Source organism: Polyodon spathula, chromosome 4 (genome assembly GCF_017654505.1).
Source record: "Polyodon spathula isolate WHYD16114869_AA chromosome 4, ASM1765450v1, whole genome shotgun sequence".
Lineage (NCBI taxonomy): Eukaryota > Metazoa > Chordata > Actinopteri > Acipenseriformes > Polyodontidae > Polyodon > Polyodon spathula.
In genome coordinates this window covers 35,961,378-35,987,096 of record NC_054537.1, presented here as the reverse complement: position 1 = coordinate 35,987,096, position 25,719 = coordinate 35,961,378, and the positions used below count along the sequence as shown (strand labels likewise).

General features: G+C 36.0%; 1 protein-coding gene across 3 annotated transcripts in view; it reads right to left on the bottom strand.

The window, feature by feature from the left end:
- LOC121314482 (lethal(3)malignant brain tumor-like protein 3) overlaps positions 1-25,719 on the bottom strand; it is a 102,328-nt gene that overhangs the window by 18,314 nt on the left and 58,295 nt on the right. For all 3 annotated transcript variants that reach the window (XM_041247809.1, XM_041247810.1, XM_041247811.1), the window contains 3 exons: positions 17,944-18,117; positions 16,386-16,574; positions 13,700-13,785 (listed from right to left, as the gene is read on the bottom strand). In XM_041247809.1, the coding sequence (XP_041103743.1) occupies positions 13,700-13,785; positions 16,386-16,574; positions 17,944-18,117 (449 nt within the window). The remainder of the gene's footprint in view (positions 1-13,699; positions 13,786-16,385; positions 16,575-17,943; positions 18,118-25,719) is intronic.

The window sequence follows — 25,719 nt, the reverse complement described above, 5'->3', positions numbered from 1 at the left end:
GTTTATTTATCCCCAGTTATATAGCCTGGACTGAATCTAAACTGACCCCTGTTGGCTATATGTCTAAATTATAGATAACCTACAAAAAATGTAGCGATATTCTTTAATTCTATTAACTATATATAATATATATATATATATATATATATATAATATATATATATATATATAATATATCTATATAGATATAATATATATAATATACATACATACATAATATATATATATATACATACATATTATGATATACATATATATATATATATATATATATATATATATATATGTATATATATATTATATATATACATATATATATATATATATATATATATATATATATATATATATATATATATATATATATATATATATATATATATATATATATATATATATATATATATATATATATATATATATATTATATATAATATATAGTGTGATAGTTTCTTCATCATAACTGGTGTTTTAAGTACAGTCTTGGCATAGGTACTGAGGAATGCTAAAACTCACTGGTACATGGAGATGATGTTAGTTTAACACAATCAGTCAGCCAGGTGCAGCTGTAAATCAAACCCCTTTATTATACTGTACCATCTAATCAAGCTTTCACTTCACCTGCTAACTCCAAATTTGTACTCAGACTGAGATTTTAAAGTGTACACTTAAGGGACAAAGAATTAAGAGAATTTTATTCCCCTTATAACATTTCTACAATAAATGGTTGTTTAATACAAAAAAAAAAAAAAAAAAAAAGTTTTGTAATTAACAGAATCTGCTTTTAAAAACTTGCAACTAATCTTTTGGCAACTGCTGGTCATGCGCCCTTCACAAAGACAAATCTGCCCGATTCCAGCCTTGCTGAAGCACCCCCAGATGAATCCAATTTTCAGCTTTGCCCAACACCTGGTCGTCTAATGGTTAGACGGAGACCTGGAGAGGCCTACAAGCCACAGTGTCTCGCACCCACTGTGAAATGTGGTGGAGGATCGTGATGATCTGGGGGTGCTTCAGCAAGGCTGGAATCGGGCAGCTTTGGCATGAATCAAGCCAAGTACAAGGTTGTCCTGGAAGAAAACTTGCTTCCTTCTGCTCTGACAATGTTCCCCAACTCTGAGGATTGGTTTTTCCAGCAGGACAATGCTCCATGCCACACAGCCAGGTCAATCAAGGTGTGGATGGAGGACCACCAGATCAAGACCCTGTCATGGCCAGCCCAATCTCCAGACCTGAACCCCATTGAATACCTCTGGAATGTGATCAAGAGGAAGATGGATGGTCACAAGCCATCAAACAAAGCCGAGCTGCTTGAATTTTTGCGCCAGGAGTGGCATAAAGTCACCCAACATCAATGTGAAAGACTGGTGGAGAGCATGCCAAGACGCATGAAAGCTGTGCTTGAAAATCAGGGTTATTCCACCAAATATTGATTTCTGAACTCTTCCTAAGTTAAAACATTAATATTGTGTTGTTTAAAAATGAATCTGAACTTATTTTCTTTGCATTATTCGAGGTCTGACAACACTGCATCTTTTTTGTTATTTTGACCAGTTGTCATTTTCTGCAAATAAATGCTCTAAATGACAATATTTTTATTTGGAATTTGGGAGAAATGTTGTCAGTAGTTTATAGAATAAAACAAAAATGTTCATTTTACCCAAACACATACCTATAAATAGTAAAACCAGAGAAACTGATAATTTTGCAGTGGTGTCTTAATTTTTTCCAGAGCTGTATATATATATATATATATATATATATATATATATATATATATATATATATATATATATATATATATATATATAGATAGTAACCGAGCAGCGATTCGTTGCCCCTTAAAAGCAGACCCAGACCACAGGAACTTGAGTTTTCAAAAGCGCTGATGTGCTATTTTTAATAACAAATAAACACCTAGCTCTTTTCAAGCACTAACTAAACATTAACAGGAACTCAAACTAATTACCGGACAGCTAGACTGTTTACCAGCTGAAAACAAAACACTATTTAAAAAAAGGCTACCTTTTTTGCCCATAGACTTGAACACACTATCAAACAGGCTTCTTCACACAGCAGCTGCTTTCTTTAAATACCCTGCACATGGCTCTCATTTACAACGATAGCCAGGTGCAGGAGATCATTACTAATTAAACAATTAAACATTTTATGCAGGGAGGCTATTCCCTCCTGTGTTACAATATATCATAAACCTAATCATAAACCTGAATGACAGCAAAATGCTGTCGACAACTATGTTTTATTGAACGCTTGGTGTGGTCAAGTTTAAACTAAGGAGTCTCAATTAAAAATTTAAAGTGATCACCTTTGTAAAAACAAGCAATCTGAACATTTAAAAAAGACACTCCCACCAATTTTTAAAGAATAAACCATACAAAATATGTATTTTATTATACTGCTGTGCACTGTTATACAATTTGCTGTCCACGAGACTAACAGTACATCATTTGTCATACTGCATTTGTTTTATACCAATTTGGACTAACTTCCTGTTGCCTGGATAGGTCAGGATGTGCACTTCAGTACAATCCTGACAAGGAGTGCTGCATCACGACTGCATGGTGTATCTTGCACAACATTGTTGTCAAAAGAAGGGGACCAAAATGTGCCTTACCCCACAGAAGCAGCAGCAGCACCTGTTCCAGCAGACGCAAACAGACAAGGTAGCACAGAAAGACATGTTTTCCATAGTTAAAGAAAAATCAACCAAGTATATTTATTAAATAAATATCTGTTTATTTATTTCAATATCCCGGATAACATAGCAGCATTTCTTATTTTTAACTTTACATTTTTTTGTGGTAACCTAAACAAATTCTAATCATAAGCACCCTTACAATTGCGCATATGCCCTCCTCTTAAAAAAAAAAAAAAGGCTTTTGGACCATACAGTTTATGTTAATTTTTCAAACCTTTTTCTATCAGTCAGGAATTTTCATGTTTGCCTCTTTGGCGTGCTTGCATGTACTTTGGACAACTCTCATTTAGATTCATGGCTCCGTCTCTTTGGAACTCTCTCCCAACTTTGGTGCGTGATGCTTCGACTGTAGCTCGCTTTAAATCAACTCTCAAAACCCACCTGTTCTCTCTTGCTTTCCATGCTCCTTAAGCCTGATATATGTTATTAGCTGCTGCTACTATTTCATGTATTGTCACTTTCTTGTATTCTGCACTTTCCACTGTATTTAGTGTACTATTTCATGTATTATGCACTTTCCGCTGTATATCATGTATTATGCATTTCTCTGCATTTGAAGTATAATCGATTTTCTTGCATTTACTGCATCTTGTCAAGTGCTTTGTAATGGTGTTCCACTATGAAAGGTGCTATATAAAATAAAGATTGATCGATTGATTAACCTTTGTACTGCTGTCGGTAGATTCCTTTAGACTATGTTTTCAACAGCTACCGAGGGCACTCAGGGAACACTGATGATGATGTTATCAAAAGGAGGAGAATTTCATTCTTGAACGACTAATGCCCAGTCATAGATTGCTTAGCGACAGTCACCTGTCTGCACATATCATTTTATGAATATCCATAAGGACGACTTTCAGTAGTTTTAAACAAAATGTGATTAACTGGGACAATTGGCAAGTACTTTAATGAATAGACCCCTATGTGCGTAAAATGTATTTTGGGTGAGTAAAATACAATATTTCCTTATACTGTACTGGGGCATGCATTAACCATAGCCTTATATTTTAACTGTAATTAAAACTGTAATTACTTGAACTAATGAACAAATACAGTTCTTGGTCTTGCAATAAAAACAAAAACATAAATTATTTTTATTTGCTTTACTGACCACAAACGATATGGCTGTGCAGCAAATAAATGATGAAACAGGACTTTTTTTATTTTATTCCAACAATGCAGATTGAGTATACTTAACAAAAGGCCTGCATGCACATACTGTATATTTCTAAAAAAAAAACTGTAACGATACTGCACTAATGCAAATAAAGAAACGATAATACTGTATTCCTTAGTGATAGCCTTGCTATAGCAACATAAAGCATCCCGACTCTCTCCAAACAAAGAATATTGTGTTTATTATATAAATCTGCCTTCCAAACATTCGGTTCACAGAGGTAAATTGGTAGATTAGGTTAGGTGAAACTACAATAGTGGCGAGAAATCCTAAGGACCAAGAATCCAGTCACTTATTCACCGCTACAAATATGCACTGCAAGTGAGTGGATTCAACTACGTTTTTATTTTTTTTTTATTAAAACCCAAAGTTATTGGTCACGTGTTTCCACAATTAGCTGTCCCTGCATTTCTATGATCCATTCTCTCGCTACTGCATGCGTATTTTCACAATTGGTCACTGAGATGCCAAGAACCAACAAAGTACAAGAAGCTTGAACTCCAGCTAAGCAGCAAAACTGGTAAGCATCTCATACATAATTCCTATTTTTTTAAATGTGTACAACCTTCAGTACGCAGCTTATCTGGACCACTTACGACAAGATGTATTTACTGTTACAAGATTACATCTAAATACCTACAATCGCCAAAATGTTGCATACATTAAATCTACTGCAGATTTGGTGTCAGGAGAATTGGATCACTTCTGGTCTACTACTGAGGTGGCAGTGGCCCGAGCTCTATCCTTGGAGTTCCAATATGCTTGTAATTAAAATCTGGCTCCATCCATACCATCCCTTGAGTTTTTTTTTTTTTTTTTTTTTTAAATTGGACGTCAACAGTTGTTGGTATTTAACAGAGTAATTATGTTTTCATTACTTGTTATCTGTTGAGTAACTAATGCTGTCTTTTAAAAAAATCAGCACTTCAGTATTAGTCAAATCCAAGCTGTCCCAGATACAAGCAGAGAACGAAGCCCCTGGGAGGGTTTATCCAGAGCAATATTATCATTTCCTCTGGTTTTCTTGTCAATTTGATTTATTGAAGGGCACAAGTATTGTTTTAATGTATACAGACCTTTATATATACAGTGCCTTGCAAAAGTATTCAGACCCTTGACCAATTCTCTCGTATTACCGAATTACAAATGATACATTGAAATTTCGTTCTGTTCAATTTTATTTTAAAACACTTAAACTCAAAATCAATTTTTGTAAGGTGACATTGGTTTTATGTTGGGAAATATTTTTAAGAAAAATAAAAAACTGAAATATCTTGTTTGCATAAGTATTCAACCCCCACACATTAATATTTGGTAGAGCCACCTTTCGCTGCAATAACAGCTTTAAGTCCTTTGGGGTAAGTATGTACCAGCTATGCACACAGTGTCGGAGTGATTTTGGCCCATTCGTCTTGGCAGATTTGCTCCAGGTTGTTCAGGTTGGTTGGACGACGCTTGTGGACCGCAATTTTCAAATAGTGCCACAGATTCTCAATGGGATTGAGATCAGGACTTTGACTGGGCCACTGTAGGACATTCACCTTTTTGTTCTTGAGCCACTCCAATGTTGCTTTGGCCTTGTGCTTGGGATCATTGTCCTGCTGAAAGGTGAATTTCCTCCCAAGCTTCAGTTTTTTAGCAGACTGAAGCAGATTATCTTGCAGTATTTTCCTGTATTTTACTCCATCCATTCTTCCTTCAATTGTAACAAGATGCCCAGTCCCTGCTGATCAGAAGCATCCCCACAGCATGATGCTGCCACCACCACACTTCACTGTAGGGATGGTGTGTCTTGAGGCATGGGCAGTGTTAGGTTTGCGCCACACATAGCGCTTTGAGTTTTGGCCAAAAAGCTCTATCTTGGTCTCATCTGAACACAAAACCTTTTCCCACATCGCAGCTGGGTCACTCTCATGCTTTCTGGCAAACTCCAGACGTGCTTTCAGATGGTACTTTTTGAGTAACGGCTTCTTTCTTGCCACCCTCCCATACAGGCCAGTGTTATGCAGAGCTCTTGATAGGGTTGACTGGTGCACCATTACTCCACTCCAAGCAGCTGAACTCTGTAGCTCCTTCAAAGTGATTGTTGGCCTCTCTGTGGCTTCTCTCACAAGTCTCCTTCTTCTTTGAGCGCTGAGTTTTGAGGGACAGCCTTTTCTTGGTAGTGTCTGAGTGGTGTGATGCAGCTTCCACTTCCTGATTATTGATCCAACTGTGTTCACTGGGATATCCAACACTTGGATATTATTTTGTACCCTTTCCCAATATATGCATTTGTATTACTTTATCTCTAACCTCTATAGAATGCTCTTTGGTCTTCATTTTCCTTCAGATTCACAGCCTTACCAATGATCCTTCAACAGTGGGGTTTTTATCCAGAAAATGTTAACTTTAATGGTTCACAGGTGGAGGCCAATGGCAAGGTAACTGTGTCCTCGTTAGGGCAATGTCTTTCATCGATGCAAACTGGGAGCTTCCACAGCACAGGGGTTGAATACTTATGCAAGCAAGATATTTCAGTTTTTTATTTTTCTTAAAAATATTTCACAACATAAAACCAATGTCACCTTACAATAATTGATTCTGAGTTTCAGTGTTTAAAAATAAAATATCAAACAGAACGAAATTTCAATGTACCATTTGTAATTCAGTAATATGAGAGAATTGGTCAGGGGTCTGAATACTTTTGCAAGGCACTGTATATCTATTTACCAGTTATTTTATAAAATGAACGATTGCATAAATCGATTGATTACATCTAACTTTGTTAGATTAATCAACAAATATTTGGTAGAATGAAGCCCCTGGTTTTAAAACTGTAATGCACATTTTGGTGACAGGGCCTCAGTTGCTGTGTCTCTCGACTGTGGAACCATAGTCATAAACATGTATCGACTATATGTGTATGGTACTACACTACAGCCCAGCAGTCGTGTGGAATAAATATGGACACAATTGTATGTTATTATTTTAAAAAGAGAAATAATGTTACACCAACGTTCTGCAAAATTGCTGGGGTCAGTGTCTGGCAATTGCTTGTCATGAATTATTATTTAATCTTAATTGATCTGTCTAAAGTATAGACATTATTGTTTTCCTTTTGGGTAATACAAACGCTAATGCGTTCATACACCTCTAATGTGCTGCCATGGCAACAGGTGAAATCATGCTGCTGCCACAGTACAGAAATGAGAGCATTATATGTTTTGCCCTAGTTACAGGCTGACTCATGTTGCTGCAGTACTGAAGAGAAAGCTCTAATTTGCTACTATGGTAACAAGACAAAATCAAGGAGGACAGAAGGGCTACGGTACTTAGACCCCCCCAAAACCACTTGTATACTAGAACTAAATATTAATAAAATGTTGGTCCTAAGAAACAGTTAGTTTCAAATAATTCTAACTGTTTATGAATCACTGAGGATTTACATCATTACAGTACAATGGTGACCGTTATAACAAACATGTTAATAACATACATCGCGCCCATTGACAGTATGTACAGAACAGTAGAGAATAATCATTTGCAATAAAATGTTTATCACAATTTCATAAGCGACTCTCCAGATATGGATAAATGTAAGTGGTACCGACAGACACCCCCATATCTCCAGAACTTAATATTCTCAATACTTTATACTAAATAATCGAAGTACAGCACATATGTATGTTCGTCTGCCATCATTATATCCCTGGGGAATAACTATGCACATTTTCACAGATTTATCATTTAGAATATACAGAAGATGATGTATTCTTTCTATGTATTTGAACTCTTTGTGTAATAGATCAAGATATGGTTGATTCTGCACAGTGCAGCAGTTGGAACTCACCTCATACCCACCAGGCTGGTGGGTAACCCTTCTGATTCTGTAACAATTAAGGGTCTTTAGCTATTTTTGCCAATCATTCTTGGCATGTCTGTCTTGAGTATAATAACCCTCTCTGTTTTTGGTAACACTAGCAAACTTTGGCAGACTGAGTAGTTCAATGCACTGTTTAATAAAACTGTTGCCATTTAAATGTAGTGAAAACAAACTGGCGACAATAGCTTTAGAAAATAAAACAAAACAAAAGAAACAAGCTAAACAAACCATTAAATCACCAAAAGCATTTAGTAATGAAAACCTTACTGAATATAACATGTATAATTAGGTACTTGAACTTGAAGAGAACAAAAAAAAAAATCCTTTCTTAAAATGTAAGACAAGCCAAGATAAAACCTAGAAGCAAAAACATTAAAGTATGCTTGATTTTAGCCCTTGATTTATCAAAGGTTTCACATCTAAATGCATGCTTTTTTGAATGAAAAACTGTGTCACATAACCACAGTTATACCAAAAAAAAGTTTTTTTAAGTCCTTAAATTAACCTTACAAGTTTGTGGATTGTAATTTGGTGTCCTTTTATGTCTTCCAACTCTAAGTTTAAAAAAGTACCGTAATCCTTCAAATTAAAGATGCACTTTGTAAACCAAGTTTTTCTTCTCAAAAATGGCCTGTGTCTTATTCGAGTACAGCACAGTGATGTGTATTAAAATCGGCAATAAAAGTGACTGCCCGAGTACATAAACAGCAAAGTGATTGGCAGTTGAAGGGTTCCGTAGTAGTTATCCTGCGGAGAGGACACTCTCCTCTTCGATGTAAACAAAACAAGCTTTCGCTCCATGCAAGGCTGTGGTGCAGTAGCCTCAAACTTGCGCTGATGTATTCTTAAACAGGCATAGGCTCCCTAGGTACGTCCCCCAGCCAATCAGGACCTCCTTTCCGGGTAAGCCTTCCTGTTTACCACAGCAGCAGCATAGCTAAAACAGCGACAGGGTCCTCCCTGTCACAAAGCATCATTAGCTTCCTGAGGAATTTGAAGAGCTTTTAGAATTTCAGAACCCCGTATTTTTCTACTTGCCAAGCAATACCACAGTTCACAAAAAGGAAGAAAAACATGTGGAAATGAGAAATGAGAAGCAGCGCATAACTGTAATGCTCTGTGTGACAGCAGACTGGAAATGAGAAGCATGCATAACTGTAATGCTCTGTGTGACAGCAGACTGGAAAAGAGAAGCATGCATAACTATAATGCTCTGTGTGACAGCAGACTGGAAAAGAGAAGCATGCATAACTATAATGCTCTATGTGACAGCAGACTGGAAATGAGAAGCATGCATAACTGTAATGCTCTGTGTGACAGCAGACTGGAAATGAGAAGCATGCATAACTGTAATGCTCTGTGTGACAGCAGGCTGCAAACTGCCTCCATACATCGTTTTTTATATGAGAAAATGCATCTTTGTAAATGCATCTATTTGATTATTTTTTTTCCCTCAAGCTCAAGATGGGAAATTTGGGCTGCATCTTAAATTCGAGGGAGACACCGCACCACAACAGAAAAAAATAAAACATGTATTTTTGATACAAGCCGTTCACAATGCCACTGAAGTGATGCAAAAAGAAAAATGAATTGACATTTATTTTTACAATTTTCTCGTGCAGCAGCTACGGAACTGACCAGTCAGAGAAAAGATTCAATGCATGTGGTCCAGGGTGAAGTAGTATCAAAAATGATGGAGGAAAAAATACTTGCTGTGGAAGAATACCCAGAGTTTTATGACAAAAGTCATCGCAATTATAAAAACACAGACTTGAAAGTCAATTTCAAAGGCCTGGTATGTATGATTTATTGCCATATAAGTTGAAATACCGTCGGAGAAGGCACTCATAATTACTACAGTCATGTTCACAAATATATGTACCAGTCTTGATCATAGTTTTGTCTACAGGAAACTTGGATAGTTTAATTAATCTGGCAGTTTTCCAATCTGTCGCATCGTCTCTGTGTTGCTTCTGTGTGTATGGTCATGTCGCTGCGAAAGTATCTTGTCGCCCAATGAAAAATTGCATCGAATGTGGTGTGTGGAGGCCTTTACTCCTCCACCCACCAGTCTCCCACCTCAACTCTAAAAAATACAACATGCTGTATCTATCATTAGTAATTTCAGATACTGTGCTGTACTATGAACTAAAAAGCATATAAGCCACTCACAGTAAACACATAACACACTTATGATACAGCCGCATGACTAGAAGAATTTATGAGGAAATGAAGATAATGAAAAAAACATGTACATTCTTCTCTATAACAATCAGAACAAACGCATGCTCTTCAATTGCTTCAACTGGAATGATACATTATCCTAACTGACATCAATCATCTCTAGGGGATCAAACCCTTTAACTGTATCGGAGTGCTCAGATTGTAAATCATCAAAGCAACAATCAATTATGTCTTAAATGTTTTCGCAGCACTAGAGGAATGATATTCATTGGGTGAAAGAACTACCACATAGGTTTTTTTTTGTTTTGTTTTGTTTTTAACAGTTTAAAAGATGCTTTCATGCAAAAAGAGATGCAGAATAACTTCCCAGTGTCAAATATTGAGTAAGCTTAGCAGGGATGATGTTTCTGATGATTCTTCAGACTAAGTCCTTAAAAAAACAAAATAAAACAAAAAAAACTCCTAGCAGTATAAAAAAAAAAAAAAAAAAAAAAAAAAACAGTAAGCACGAAAGGATGTCCTTCTGAATGCTTCAACATTTTGAAGGTCACATTGCGTGTCCAGCCCGTTCTCTTATTAATTCAGGGAGCCAAGTTGCCAATGTATTGCATACATAAATATATGATTTCCATCATCCAAAAATGCAATGCAATTATTATAGTTTATTTACAAATGGTGTCTGAGATATGAGTTGATTAAATAAGACACTGGAGGCAAAATAAAAGTGGCAGTGAAAAGACTGACCTCAATAAGTCAATTTCCAAGGCATGTTTAAAAATCTTATTTCCAAATTGCTCACAACCCAAAAGTACCATGTATTTTACCACTTTACCATTACAATTCTACTACATTTTAAAATGACCAAACTGATTTCCACAGTTTGAAGATAATTACAACTAGCTCAGATAATACTGTACACCTTTGGACCTGGAATAAGAAAAGCTGGACAATGGGAAACAAATGTTCGCTGCAAACTGGAACGGCTCTGAGGGTTTGTGACAGGGTACCATCACTGGCAATGGTGTTTCTGCCAGGAAGGGAGACTCAGAGACATGAAATCTGCAGTGAAGCGCTATCACACCCGTTTAATAAACAAACAGTGGACCAAACAAAATACATTCACAAAACAAAAGGTCTAGACAAAAACTCATGAACATAAGCACAGCAACACGAACATCCACCACCACCGACATTAATTCTTAACACTAACAACCGTAATCGACACCGGTGGCTGGAGCCTAATTAATCATTAATCATTTATTCAATTTATGTCTCCAGCCACATTCCCACGCGTTTAGACAGGGAGGAATTTAACCCCCGCCCTGCCAACCTAATATTCTGCACACACACCTGTGCTCTAGCACATCTTTCACCCTGCCACAGAGTTTATGAAACGCATATGTTATAACGACTCCAGTCAGAAAGTCAGCATTGTGCGTCGTCATTAAACCACTTTACTCCAACATCATCAGCCATGGCAGTTTGAGGCAAGGGCTAATATTTATTTTTCACACACATGGATGAATTAATACCAAAGTGGCACATTTGAAAAGTATTATACTATTTTTATGTGTATGCTTAAAATATAATGTTACAGTTAAAGATCAATTCTAATCCAAAGAAATTACTCAGGCCTGTGCTTACTGTAAGTACCGCTGGCATGACTCAGTAGTCAAAACAAATAGTTTAAAATGTTCCCTTTACAGAAACAAACATACCCTATTCACAAAAACAATTTAATGTCCACAAATGCCTGCAAATATTGACAAATATTTCATTTGAGAACAATATATATTCAGAAATATCATTTGCACCTAAATTGCCACATTAAGACACACTGACTAATGACTATAATGATGGTTTGGCAGGGCTGAGGCCTGCCCTGTAAATAATGTATTGTTGGTGGGGTTTTGTAATGACATTTTTTTAGTTTGGTTTAAAAATAAAAAATGTTTAATTTTCACAAGCAAGTATGTGCTAGATATGGCAGGGCTGGGAGGCTAGACTGCCTAATTGAAACTTAACCTGCAGCATGTGGCCAGGTGTTAATTGAATAATCGATTATCAATTAACTCTGGCCATATGCCTTTAAAAAGCGATTTGTTTGTTCTGTTCTTTGTGTACCAGCGTGGAGACTCATGGCTGTGTGGATAGCCAGGGAAAGTGAACCAAGATTGAGGACCACCTTGTGTTTAACCAGGATTAGCTTAGTTTATTTAGTTTGTGTAGGGAGAAGGTTCCTGAAGCGGGACCTCTCTTTTAGTGGGAGCAGTGCACAGCCTGAGTTTGGCCACCTTTTGTTTCTTAGTTGTTTTTCCCCCCTCTGTGTTTTGTTTTGCATTTTTGTAATTATGTACACTGTGTTTGTGTATGTTCACCAGCATTAGGGATACCACTGCTAGTACCCTAGTGTCGGCCATCTGTTACTGCAACTGCCTGTAATTAAAACCTGGACACCCGAGTGGCTTTTTTTTTACTTCAAACCCGCTGTGTCTCTCTTGCTTCTCAGCGGATACCCACATAGTAACAGAACACTCATGTCAGTGGGCCAAAAATAAGGGACGATACATGTGTACAGTAGATGTCAATTTAGTAGTTGTAGTTGCTATGTACCAACAACACTACGCGGGCAGGCTATTTATAAAACAGTACCTATATTGTTTTACTAACCAGTTACATTAGAGGCCATCAATTCAAAACAAATTCAACTTCTTGTAAAACAGCAATGAAGAGCAATTTTTTCATATTAACTTTTTACATCCACCAAGGTAAATTCCAAGATTTATGTGGTATCAGTAGTTTAATCGAAAGTTCTATAAATGTATTCTGTAAATACATTTTCATTTTGCAGGTACCTGTATATACAAACCTCTACAGTTGTTACGAAAAAGAAAAAAAAAAACACTTCTGCTGGTATGTATTTTGTTGAAATGTAACATAAGTTTAAATTACACAGCAGGCTTGTTTATTCAGTTTGAAAGTTAAAAAATGTAATATTATTGTATTATTTTGTTTGAAATCCCAGAAAACTAGCAACACTTAGTTACCATTATGTAATATTAATGCATGGAATAAATTAGCGATAATAATTGTGAGCTCTGAATAGTTTATTCCCATTATAAAATGTCTTAAGATCTTGTAGCTTTATATTATTTTTTTGTAGTACATTTATTTTTTATTAGTTATTTTTTTGTGGTAACAGAAAAAGCTACAGAAATGGGGTTGGAGGTGTAATGCATTTTGAAAAGATTTTGCTTGGAGTATCACTGTCAAAGTAAACAAATTTTAAAACATTCTTCTGCTTTTGTAATATATTGTACTGCATACATCTTCAGTAAACGATAATTTGGTTTACACTACTAGTTTCTGTATTTTATTCATGCATTCTAGTCACACGCAATGACACCTTATTTATCCGCGAATTTCAGACATCCTAAGTCGCCCCAAGTGCACAGATAAACAGAGTTCCGCTGTATTCCCCTTTGGGGAATGTGCTTTGTATTTGTTGTCAGTATGTTTCAATTAAGTGTCTGTGTGGTTGGTGATTTAAGCTCTGTACTTTACAACATGAAAACAAAACCCTTTATGTTTGTATTTTCATGTTGCTTGTTGATGTGATTTTTAAATTTAAATGTTGTGTCTCTAAGGTTTGAATGAGCTGTTTAGTAGTCATTTCTTTACGATTTTTTTAATTCTAAAAAGAATTCCTCTTGAAATCAAAAAGATATATATTTATGAAGACATAACTAATTACCTCTAAACTGACTGTGCAAGTCAATATCATCATCATCATCATCTTCTTCTTCTTTGATTTTCAGATACGTCGCTGACTGAGCAAGTCTGGGCAGAGAAGAGAAAAAAGATCCAGCCTGATTATCCTGTGAGGTGGAACTAAACCACTAAAGCAGCAGTAATTTGACTGAACAGCATGGAATAAACAACACTCAAGCAGAAGGCAATTGGTGGCATTATTTAGTTGCTTGCACAGCACACAGTCTTAATCCCAATCTGTGCTACAAATTACAATTCAGGATAGGTTATTGGAGTTGATGTGAACAACAGATGATTTTCAAGTGTTATCATCCTATTTATTATTTATTTATTTTTAATTGTGTGGTTCTGGTTAGCTAACTTTTCTTTTAAAAATGCAATAGCTTTGCACACATTTTTTAATTTTTTTTTTTAACATTTATTTTTACTGGGATTTTAACAGCTCTCCAATAAACCAGGTAAACAAATTAAACCTTACTGGGAGGTTTTAGGTGGCAGAAGCACACTGAGTAAAAACTGATCAGCAAGGCATCAGTCAACAGAATCATATTGAGGTTTGCAAAATCTGTATCTTGTGCATGTATTTGAAGAAGGAATCAGAATCAATTCATGGATACCAAGATTGAGGGGATAAATGAATGGGATCATCTATCTATTAACAGAAACCCAGACAGCATGGGGTCAGATAAAAGAGGAAAACAATGCCCTCTGTATTCTTTACTTTTCTTGACAGGGTCCATGTCTAGTTTTTTATTGCTGGGCATGTCAATTCTATTCCATTGTTTGTTTTATCAAATTATGCTTTTCCATTGATTCTACTCTGCACAGATCTTTGTTCACCTACTGAAACATGCCTGGGAAATGTGCTGCCAGTCATATTCAAATTGACTCATACAAGGTTGAATGGTGCCCTGTGCAACTCAGAATGTGGCACTGTGAAATAACTGTCATCATGGCTCTGCTTCAAAAAAAAGAGCTGCAATTGTTTTTAACCCTATGTAAACATGGTAGATTTTTAAGATAACAGTAGCTCCAAATGCATTTCCCATTGTATCACTTTTTTTTTTTTTTTTTTTTTTTTATATAAAAGATCCTTAAACCTATCTGGACCAGTAAGCTTTCATCAATTTTAAAACCAAATGAAAGCGGAATTTCCCAGGGGAGTTTTAAAAGCTTGTGTTCGACATTTTCTTGTCTACAGTGCCTGTATGTGTAGATGGGTACAGAGCAAACGTAGCGTGCAGAGAGAGAAACAGCTTCCTTGTGAGTGAAATAGGTCACATGGCTTGCCTCTTGAGCTTTTCAAAGGGAACAGTGGCAACTATATGCAAAACAGAAGTGGGTCGACAACCTTATTGAGGAAAACAAAACATGTCAATGCGAGTACTAAAATCACAAGAACCAGGTAAGTGGTCTGGTTTTAATCCAACGAATATGTACCACAGGGATCAGTATTAGGTCCTCTGCTCTTCCTAATCCACATTAATGACTTAAATTTGCAGACAACACAAAAATAGAAGGAGTGTCAAAGATCATTCAAAATAATCTTGACAGCATTCAGAACTGGGCAGATACATGGCAAATGACATTTAATATAGAAAAGTGTAAGGTACTGCACACAGGCAATAAATATGTGCATTATAAATACCATATAGAGATACTGAAATTGAATCTATGACATAAGAAATGTCTTCATCTAGACAATATGGAGAAGCTATAAAAAAGGCCAACAAAATGCTTGAATATATAGTATTTCAAGGGAAGTAATGTTAAAACTTTACAAATGCATTCAGAAAACATCATCTAAAATATTGAGCTCTGTTCTGGTCACCTTGCTAGAAAAAGGATATTGCTGCTCTAGAAAGAGTGCAAAGAAGAGCAACCAGAATTATTCTGGGTTTAAAAGGAATGTCATATGCACAGGCTAAAATAATTGAATCTATTCAGTCTTAAACAAAAAGAAGACTATGTGGCGACCTGATTCAAGCATTCAAAATTCTAAAAGGTATTGACAGTGGTGACCCAAAGGTCTTTTTTGACCTGAAAAAAGAAACAAGGACCTGGGGTCACAAACTGAGATTAGATAAAGGGGCATTCAAAACAGAAAATAGAAGGCACTTTTTTTTTTACACAGAGAATTGTGGGAGTCTGGAACTCCCCAGTAATGGTGTTGAAGCTGACAACCTGGGATCCTTCAAGAAGCTGCTTGATGAGATTCTGGGATTAATAAGCTACTAACAATCAAACGAGCAAGTTGGGCCAAATGGCCTCCTCTCGTTTGTAAACTTTCTTATATTCTTATGTCTTAGGATCCTGTTAAGAAGAAAGACTCAAAAACAGACAGGTTGTCACAAATAAGGCAAATAAGGACCACATGAAAGCTAAGAGCCTACACACTACACTCTACTCTACACCAGAAGCATCAGGACTCTGCTACTGAAAAACACTGTAGAGTCTACAATGTTTTTCAGCAGCAGAATCCTGATGCTTCTGGTGGCTCCTCTTAGAGTTGACTAATTAGAAAACAATTTTTGCTGAGGGACCCTGGGCTAGCTTATTTTAGTATCCAAGGAACAACCCAGAGGACAGTAGCAGAGGGGGCTGAGTCAGAAGCCTTAACTTCTGATTTAAATAAATAATAAAAAAAAAAAGTTTGGTCTGTTGCCTACCTGCTTTGTAGCTTAGATTTTTTGACAGCAGGAGTGAATAGTTTATTTTCCTGAGCTTGATGATGACTGTTGTGTTCTGTCTTGACCTTCAGGTCTTGTTTTTCAGCCAGAGGGTATCCAGGCAGTCGCTGGTGTGCCGTGTGCCTTCCTCTGAGACTACCTACTCCATTGTACTCCGACACTGGGCTCCTGTAATGAAAAGTATTTAAAATAAAATAGTTTTTAGATTCAGTTTCAGAAATGATTTTTCATTCTTGATTTCACTTCTTTACTGGATACAGTTTACTGTAGCAATGCATTTCTGGTAGAGGATTTGTTAAATTAATTACCACATAAATAAAAGAGAAATGGACATCAATTGGAAAGTAATTATTAAAGTCAAAAAATATAATGGTCTTTATGATGCCAGTGTCAGTGGTTATAAAGACAATACAAGGAAATATGCCATATGGTAAGAAATAACAGAACAATTGGAAATTATGTCTCTTTATTTCACCTTAATTTTAGTCAAAGTGACAGGGTGCACCACATTTTCGTATTTCTGTAAAATGACGCTTCATTGTTTTAATAATGTTGACCAATAATAATAATAATAATAATATTAATAATAATAATACTACACATTCATGCACTAACTGAAGATTTTATTAAAACTGAAAATCAATTTGAAAAAGTATTAAACTAATTTTCTCAGTATTTAAACCAGATCATATACAAACATTCACTGATAAATGTAATTTTTTTAGTCTGTGGTGTATCCAGACTATTTCTTTGTTTTATTTTATTTTGTTTCCACAAAAGCAGACAGTATTTTCTTTTCATGACTAGCTACAGTTGTGTTTTTTTTTTTTTTTTTTTTTTTTTGTTTTTTTTTTAATGTACTCGTGGTGTATTCGTGTCGTTTGCTTGGCTCCCAGTGTGCATAGCCCTTAAGTTTAGGTCTGGCATAGCTGTCAGCCATGTGCAAAAATCTTGATCCGTCTCTCATCCCAAATACAATACAAGAATAAATATCATAATTACATTTGCATTTAAAACGATAGTCTACTACGTAAAAAAAAAAAAATTGCATAGCTCAAACTGAAATTGAATAATGGGAAGCCTGGTATTGTATTGTTTTAAGCACAGGTGGGAGGGGAAGAGGAAAAGGAGGAAACTTCCTAGGGGGCAAAGCAATAAAAAGTAAGGAGTCACTTTAAAAACATTAACTCTGGTAAAATCGTGTCTTTTAGCGGAATCCCCACATCTGGTTGAAATAAGCAAGCCTTAAAACAGCTATAGTTTGCGACAGTAAGGGGTACAATTGTCCATCACTGTAACTGACAACTTTATGGCTTGCTGGGAAAATACCCTGCTTTATCTTGAGCCCTATTCACCACATCCCCAAAATGACAAACTCAATTTACATCTAATCCTCAAAGAAACATAAATAATCCAAAGAATGCTTACCTCTATTTGGAAAACACTTTCTGGCATAAAGGACATTGTACACAATATGTTTTAACCCACAATATGGTTGATGATATTTAGTAGAAGAAAAAGAGAAGAGCAAACTTACCTAGAATACATATCATATTCCTCAGGCCTTTCATCTGCATCAATACAATAAAGCCTCTTTGTTTTTGGTGTCAAATGTACAGGGACGAAGGTAATTTGTTTTTCTCCTCCGAGACGATCGTGAAGTATCATCTCCTTTTTCATATTAATCTCCGAGTAAGGGCAGCCGAAGGCACTGTTTCATTAAAGAACAGAGATTATTACATAATCAGTCTCAGTTCTTAGAAAACAAAACCTGAAGGCGGTCTTAGCATCGATAAAATCAAAGAACAGTACAGTGTAAAATGGGTACACCTTTAAATTTATTTCTTGGCACTTGTGGCTGCTTATTCAAGGTTCCTCTCCAGTAAAATCTGATCTGGTGTTAACTGCGTGGTAAGAGCAGGTGAAAACTTACAATAACTCTCTAACAATTACAATAAATAAGTTTTAATAAAGGTTTTACTGTATTTGTTACACTGAAACCATGGCTCATAACAACATACAATTCTGAGAGAACTGTGTCACCCAAGCATATGGGGGAACTACTTTTGCATTGACAGGCAGATAATAGATGTCAAGGAAAAACAGTTGCAAATGGAATAGTATGATGAGCCTGTCTTGCATATGCATATATATATATATATATATATATATATATATATATATATATATATATATATATATATATATATATATATATATATATAACCAGTCCCACTTTGATAACTTTGATGACTAAACCAGTAGCAACTATGCTTGCTAAGTGCAGTGTAATTCTAAACCCAGCACATGCTTGCTAATGTGAATACACAGCACTGGTATTAAAAACATCAAGGATATTAAACATAGCAGATTACAAGTATTAAAAAAAAAACAGCAATAAATTAAGCTTTGATATTGTTTATACTATGTCTGTTTATCAATTACTAATCCTGCTTCCAGACTGAATTGCCTACTATTATATTCACAGCTGTATAACAGACAGTAGAAAGGAAATCAATACATCAATATGCAGACTAACGACCAAAACAACTGTAAAACATTTTAAAAAAGACAACTAAAAAAGATATGCCGCCCAACCTAGGAAACCTATTAGCAGTATAGAAAATGTGCTATGAATTGAATGTTCAGTGGCATGAATAAGCTTCTATGTCTAAAGAACGCCCTGATGCTTTGCAAAATATGTGTCTGCAGTATTGTTATACTGTATTTGTTGATGAGCCAAAATCAATACAAAATAGGCTTACATACACAATAAATGGCAAGCAGACAGTCTAGCTGATAACTAAAAACATTTACCATATATGACATGACAATTCTATATATTTAAAAAACAAAGTACACTAAAAGTATTAAAAAAGTGTACAGTTAAAATACTTTCTATAATAACTGCAACATAAACATACACTAAAAAAAAAAAAAAACATTAACATTACATCCTGTAGCTTAACTTAAATGACTAAAACACAACTTAAAATTTTAAAACACACATCTCCAATCTATTTTATCTGTATGCTGTATTGCGCCAAGCATATTGATTTTTCTTGGTTGCTGAAAGTGCCTGTCGATATCAAAAAGCAAAACAGGGCTAAAAGACCTGAGCTATTCCTGCTGGAGAAAAAAAAAAACACAACTACTTGTTATTTCTTTGTCGTCCTTCAATTAAACATGAGATGACTTTCGGCTTGTGTAATATATTTTCACTCTATGATGAAATACACCTTACGATTATCTACTTTGAATGTAAATAGATTTTTTTTTTTAAAATGTACTCAAATACATTTTTCTTCAGAAATGTCTCCAAAAGTGTAACTTTGTGATCTCCTACCTAAAGGTCTGAAGTAGTTTGAGTCTTTTTAGTTTAATTATTTTTTTGTTTGTGTTGTGCACAAAACTTAGATGGGATCAGTTTTATTTGGACTGAATTACATTTTCTTTATTTGATTTTCTGAAGCAAAAAATTATTATTAATCACTAACTGATTGTGTCCATTCTTTAATAAAAGCAAAATCTTAAAAGCGATATTCTATTTGTGTTTGTGTGCGTTTTGTGGGACGGTGAGGAGGCAAGTAGATTTTTAAGGACATGTAGATTCTTCTAGCATTTTGCCCCATGGACAAGAATTTTTGTTTTTTAATTAATTTATTTATTTTTTATTGCACATCAAATATGAGATGTAAAACCCAGGTCCTATTGAAGTGACTCTGCAGCAGAAGTGACTCTGATGCATAGTTCACTCCCTAGCCTCTGTAAGTACCCTTTGGATAAAAAGTGTCTGCTAAATGACTAAATAATAATAATAACAATATATGCCGGATTCTGCTTTGTCAATGCCAAGGGGTGTAAAGTTGTCATTAAGGCAAAGGTGTGGGTGTGGGTAATTGACAGGCAGGGGTTGAATTACAGGCATTATTGCAGAGGGAGTATTTTTAACATTAGGGAGATAGATTATGTTTACAATTGGGCATGCTTAAAATTCAAGCACAGCACACAGTCACGATAAACAAGTGCTGTTAACATATTTTAATGACTGGTGAAATACAATTCAAATCTGCTGCAGTATGTCCACTGTTTTGTCATTTCAAATCTTTTTCACAAAACAAATATTAAACTTTAAAAGCTGCAGTCTCCAGTACAAAAACACACCATTTGTAGGTGAAAAATAAAAAAAAAAGTAGCTACATTTAAAAAAAATATATAAACACATGAAAATTAACATCCAAAGTAGCACTACAGCATTACAATGTTCAATACAAAAAAGGTGCCTGAGTTACAAGCTCTTGCAGTGTCCAAATTAATATTTTTTTAAAATCCAAAATATGGATTGTAGCATAACAACAGGGAAGTGTAATCAATCAGACTGTGGAGTCTGTATCATCGATCTCCACATCTTTGTTATCCCTTCGATAACTTTAACCTTAACCCTGAATCATTAATGCAGTCAGCAACTACTTCTAGGCAGTTTTTTCTATTCACATGAGCCGTGATATTTCCCCTCAGGCATTATTGCACATTGTTATTAAAAACCGTAAATTAATGGTAAAAATTTGACTTTCAGCTAAAAGTAGGTGTGGGGCAATATTCATGTACTCAAAACAACTAAAGTACAACTGATGTACATATGGGGGCTAGCACTACTGTATAGTGAGGTTTCTAACACTGATCTGCATCAATGGATAACTCGAGTTTCAACAAGTCTACTCTTCCCTTTAATGTAAAAATCAATAAAATAATGTTTAAAATACAGTATAAGAATTAAGAAGTATCATTTTTCTACTTCAATAATGCTTAATCCTTTAAGGCCCTTTTGTCTTTTAGAGGCCAAAAAAAACCAAAACACCTCTCTTTGCATAATCTATCAAATATGACCACCAAAGGGAGTAAAATGATCTGAATATAGAACTGGTAACAGAGGGAGATTTTCAGAATATTACACAATGATTTTATATTTATATACATTTTTATTTTTAATTCTGGGTTACGAGGTATGTAACTGGTCATATTGTTACAGAATTATTAGCAGAACTACACATAAATCAGAAATGGGGAGATTTTCTGAACAGAAACAAAGCATTTCCAGGCAGCATAATATATAGGGAATGTTATATTTAATGGTTTGTAAACAAGTTTCCAAAGCAAGGAACATATAAAGCTAGCACCTGTATTGTTTTGTAAGAATCTGCAATAGAAGTTGTGGCAGCAGAGGATTTTCAACAACAAAAAAGCAAATCAGTAACAACATCCCCCACCACAGCTTTAAAGTCTAAATTAAGGCCACAGTATGATAAAACAAAGTTGATAAACATGAAATATATTAAGTGTATGTACAGAATAGTTTAGATAAGAAATTCAATATTTAATCACAATTTGATAAGCTGTTCCCCAGGTATATTCAAAATTCTACTCTGAAGAAGTTATGCTAAAGCATGTTAATGTCAGATTTCATGACACTTGGATAAGCTGTTCTCCAGATTTAGGTGACATTCAGACAGATACGACAAGACAGACACCCCCCTATATCTCCAGCATCTGATAATATCAACACACTACGCTTAATAATATTAATACAAAGTTTCATGACAACTGTACAACCAACAATCTTAAACATGTCCACCTCCAATACCTCACCTCCGCAAGGGGGCTTCATCCCCAACTGGAGATAATTACATCAATAACAATGAAGATAATTAGCAAAATTATATTTAAAAAAAAAAAAAAAGACCTTAATTTGTTTGTCTTTTACATGGACCTTTCATGCAGCCATACTGTATACTGACCCATAACAGAAATGTATTGGATAAATAACATTTCCAGTCTGGCAGCTATTGATTCAATCTGCTTAACACCTCCCACTGGTCTCAGAACATAAACTTTTTTCTGCCCCTGCTAATCAGCAAACTCAACTTGCTTCCTTTTCCTAAAAAAGTGTTTCTGATCTTCCACAATGGCATTAGGAAGTTTTTGAAATCGATGTTTAGTTCAATACACGTTTTGTTTCAACTGTTGTTTTCTTCCTCGGCAGATTAGAATGCTTATTGTAATAAAAAGACCCTTACGTCAAATGTCAAACATAATAAAAGAGCTCAGATTTTGTTATCAAAGACACGTCATAGACAAATACAGTAAACTGTTAATTTCTTTGGAGTCTCCAGGGATGAAAATAGGACTCCCATTGCACGGCACTTTGATCCATTCCTGGTTTTACTGTGAGTTTAGTAAGACACACCTGTGCTTGTTACCTGTACACTGTGGCTAATCAAGCTCTTAGTGAAACCTTGAATGGGCGACTATGCAACAGAAGTCTTACTTATCTCTGTAGACTCTGTGACCAGGATGGCTTTGCAGGGGTGACGACAGACCAGAAAGAGACTCCAAACAATGAATGGCGGGTGAAAACTGAGCTGTGGCGCTCAGTATTTTATTAATATATAACAAACAAAATAAAGGTTTAAACAAAACCAACACCACAAACAAAAATGCGCATTAACCAAACAAATAAACTCACAAATAACAAGCACGCTTAGCAACTGTTATCTTCCTCCACAGACTTACGTCTCTCCTCTAACACTCCTCCTTGAGCGCTGACAGCTGCAGGCTTTTATATTCTGGCCGAGGGGATAACTAGCTATTAACTAGTCTGCCCCAGATTAAATAAGGATGTGTGACTGTCAGCTAGTTAAATAATCAGTAGCTGCTCAGTCACGCATCCTCACGAGGTTTTTAAAAATAAAAACAATAACCTGGCGGGCGTGTCTAGCTAGTCTGGCCAAACAATACATAATCATAATAATAATAATATAATCTAGGGCTGTCAAACGATTAAAATAATTAATCACAAGACTTTTTGTAGTTAATCGCGATTAATCACAATTTTTGAATGTGCTCAAATTTGGCCCTAAATAATGCAATGCTTTTTAAATGGAAAATTGTTTATGTTAAAGGCATACTGTGTTTTATTGTAAGGGAAAGAAACACAAAATAATCTGTATCATATTTTTAAAGCATTTATTATTTTAGAACCAAAGTTCACTGTAATTTACAGCTTTTCATGCCCCCAGTGGCCTACTTCCTCTGAGCGATGTTTTCGAAGTTGGAACACACGTGTGCTTGCACTCCCTCTCTCTCTCTCTCTCACACACACACACACTCACTCACACAAATATACTGTTGAAGCAATTCCAAATGAGGTATAGGAAAAATAGCTCTAAGAATACCAAGAACAAAGAGCTTTTAAACCTTCCAAGAACATAAACCTGCCCACCACCATTCACTTGTATCCTCCTATTCCTTTCCACTGAGCCAGTTACAAAGACAAACAAGCCTGTTGACATTTTCGCCTGATAAAGCTGCTCTCTTCTTCTGGACAATATGCCCAAAGACAAAAAATAACCTCTCACAAGGTATTGATGTGGCAGGTGTTGCCAGGTACCTGCGTGCAATGGGGGCCAGCCTGTTGTGTGCCCTTGCATGCTGGGACCACCACTGCAGTGGACAGTCCTCCATGTTGATGCAGGGCTCTGCTTTGTAATGCTCCACACATCTCTCAATGGACTCCTCATCTTCATCGGACTCACTCTGAACACAAGAAGAGGGCTGCTTTTTTCTTTGGTAGCTGTGACTGTTGCTTCGACGGGTTGCTATGCAGGCTCTCTCTCTCTCTCTCTCTCTCTCTCTCTCTCTCTCTCTCTCTCTCTCTCTCTCTCTCTCTCTCTCTCCAGTAGTGCCTCCAGCTTCTGCAGTTTCTCCAGTTCTCTCTCTCTGGCATAGCTCTCTCTCTCTCTCTCTCTCCAGAGGATTCTCTCTCTCTTTCTCTCTCATGCTTGACTCTCCAGAGTGGAATTCTCTCTTCTCTCTGACTCTCTCTCTCTCTCTCCTCCTTCTCTGTCTCTCTCTCTCTCTCTCTCTTCTCTTCAATGTTCCTCTCTCTGCTACATCCATCTCTCTCAGCGCATGTTTCAGCATTGTGCCTCTCTTCTGTTTTCATGACGGTCAAATCATGTGAATGCAGTTTCCAATTGTCATCGATGTGGTGCGCTGTAACCCTGAGGAAGTTGTGGTTACTCATCGATGTCCAGTGGTCTCCATAGAGATATTGTTTTTTTGTTGTGCCAGAGGATGTGGTTGGTGGTTTCTTTGCACATGTGTATTTTTCAACTCCTCCAGAGTCTTAGCCCTCTTGTTGTGACGAGCTCGTGTATCCACTTAACGATGGTGGCTCTCAATGGTAATTCATACGTTGAGTCATTCGATGCAATCTGAATGATGTCCCTCAGGCAGTCATCTTCCACAACGTTAATTGGCCTGCAAGCTGCAGCTATCCACTTCGCTATTGCGTTTGTTAGCTTGCTGCTCATTGACTTGTCCATTTGCCTCCTGTGCGCAAACTCTAAAAGAGTAGGCTGCTGCTGTCCTGCATTGCTAGCCCTCTCACTACTGCTGCCGGCGCCAGCTCTGTGTTTTGCTTGTAAATGATACTTCAGACTCGATGTACTTTGATACACAAATTCACTCTTACAGTAGCTGCAAATAACTTAGCTTTTATCCAAAGACCCATCTGTAAGGGTTTTGTAACAAAACTGGCCGTTTAAAAGCCCTTTAGCAGCTTTCTCCATCATTCAAGCTTGCTTCGTCAGCAAAGCTATATCTACATTCAAGCAGTCGGTTGACAAACAAGCGCGAGAGCGTGGAGTTGTATTTGAACTATGGATGGTTCTAAGGCTCAAAAAAGAAAATGCGTTAATTGCGACAAAAAAATGAATGGCGTTAAGCATTTTAAATTAATCGCACGCGTTAACTCTGACAGCCCTAATAATATCGGACGGCTTTCGCCGTCACATTGATACATAAATCAAAACAATAATAAACAAAGGGGCGGGACACTCCGCCACAACTCCTATCACAAAAAAAGTTAATCTTTTGAAAGGAAAATAAGAATACAACAAACCAAATACATGTATTCCTAAAAGAAAAAATCCCTGTATTCCTATACGATTTCTTCTGACAACATGACTTGAAGGTATAGCCTGTTTTCTAAATCATCTGCTTATTGACAGCTCTGCCTTTAAACCTAGAGTGCTGGAGAAATACAGAAACTTCAAATGTCTGTTTGTGATTGTTCAGTGACATTACATTTTCCAATTGAACTTTAAAAGCTTGCTTCAGTATGCATATTTACTTTTAATAAAGTAATTGAGTATTTTGTGCAGTTTAACGACAAAGAGACATCTATTACGAATGCATATGCAGTCATGCATATACAAAAAAAAAAGTATAAGAGAAAGTCCTTATTTTAATT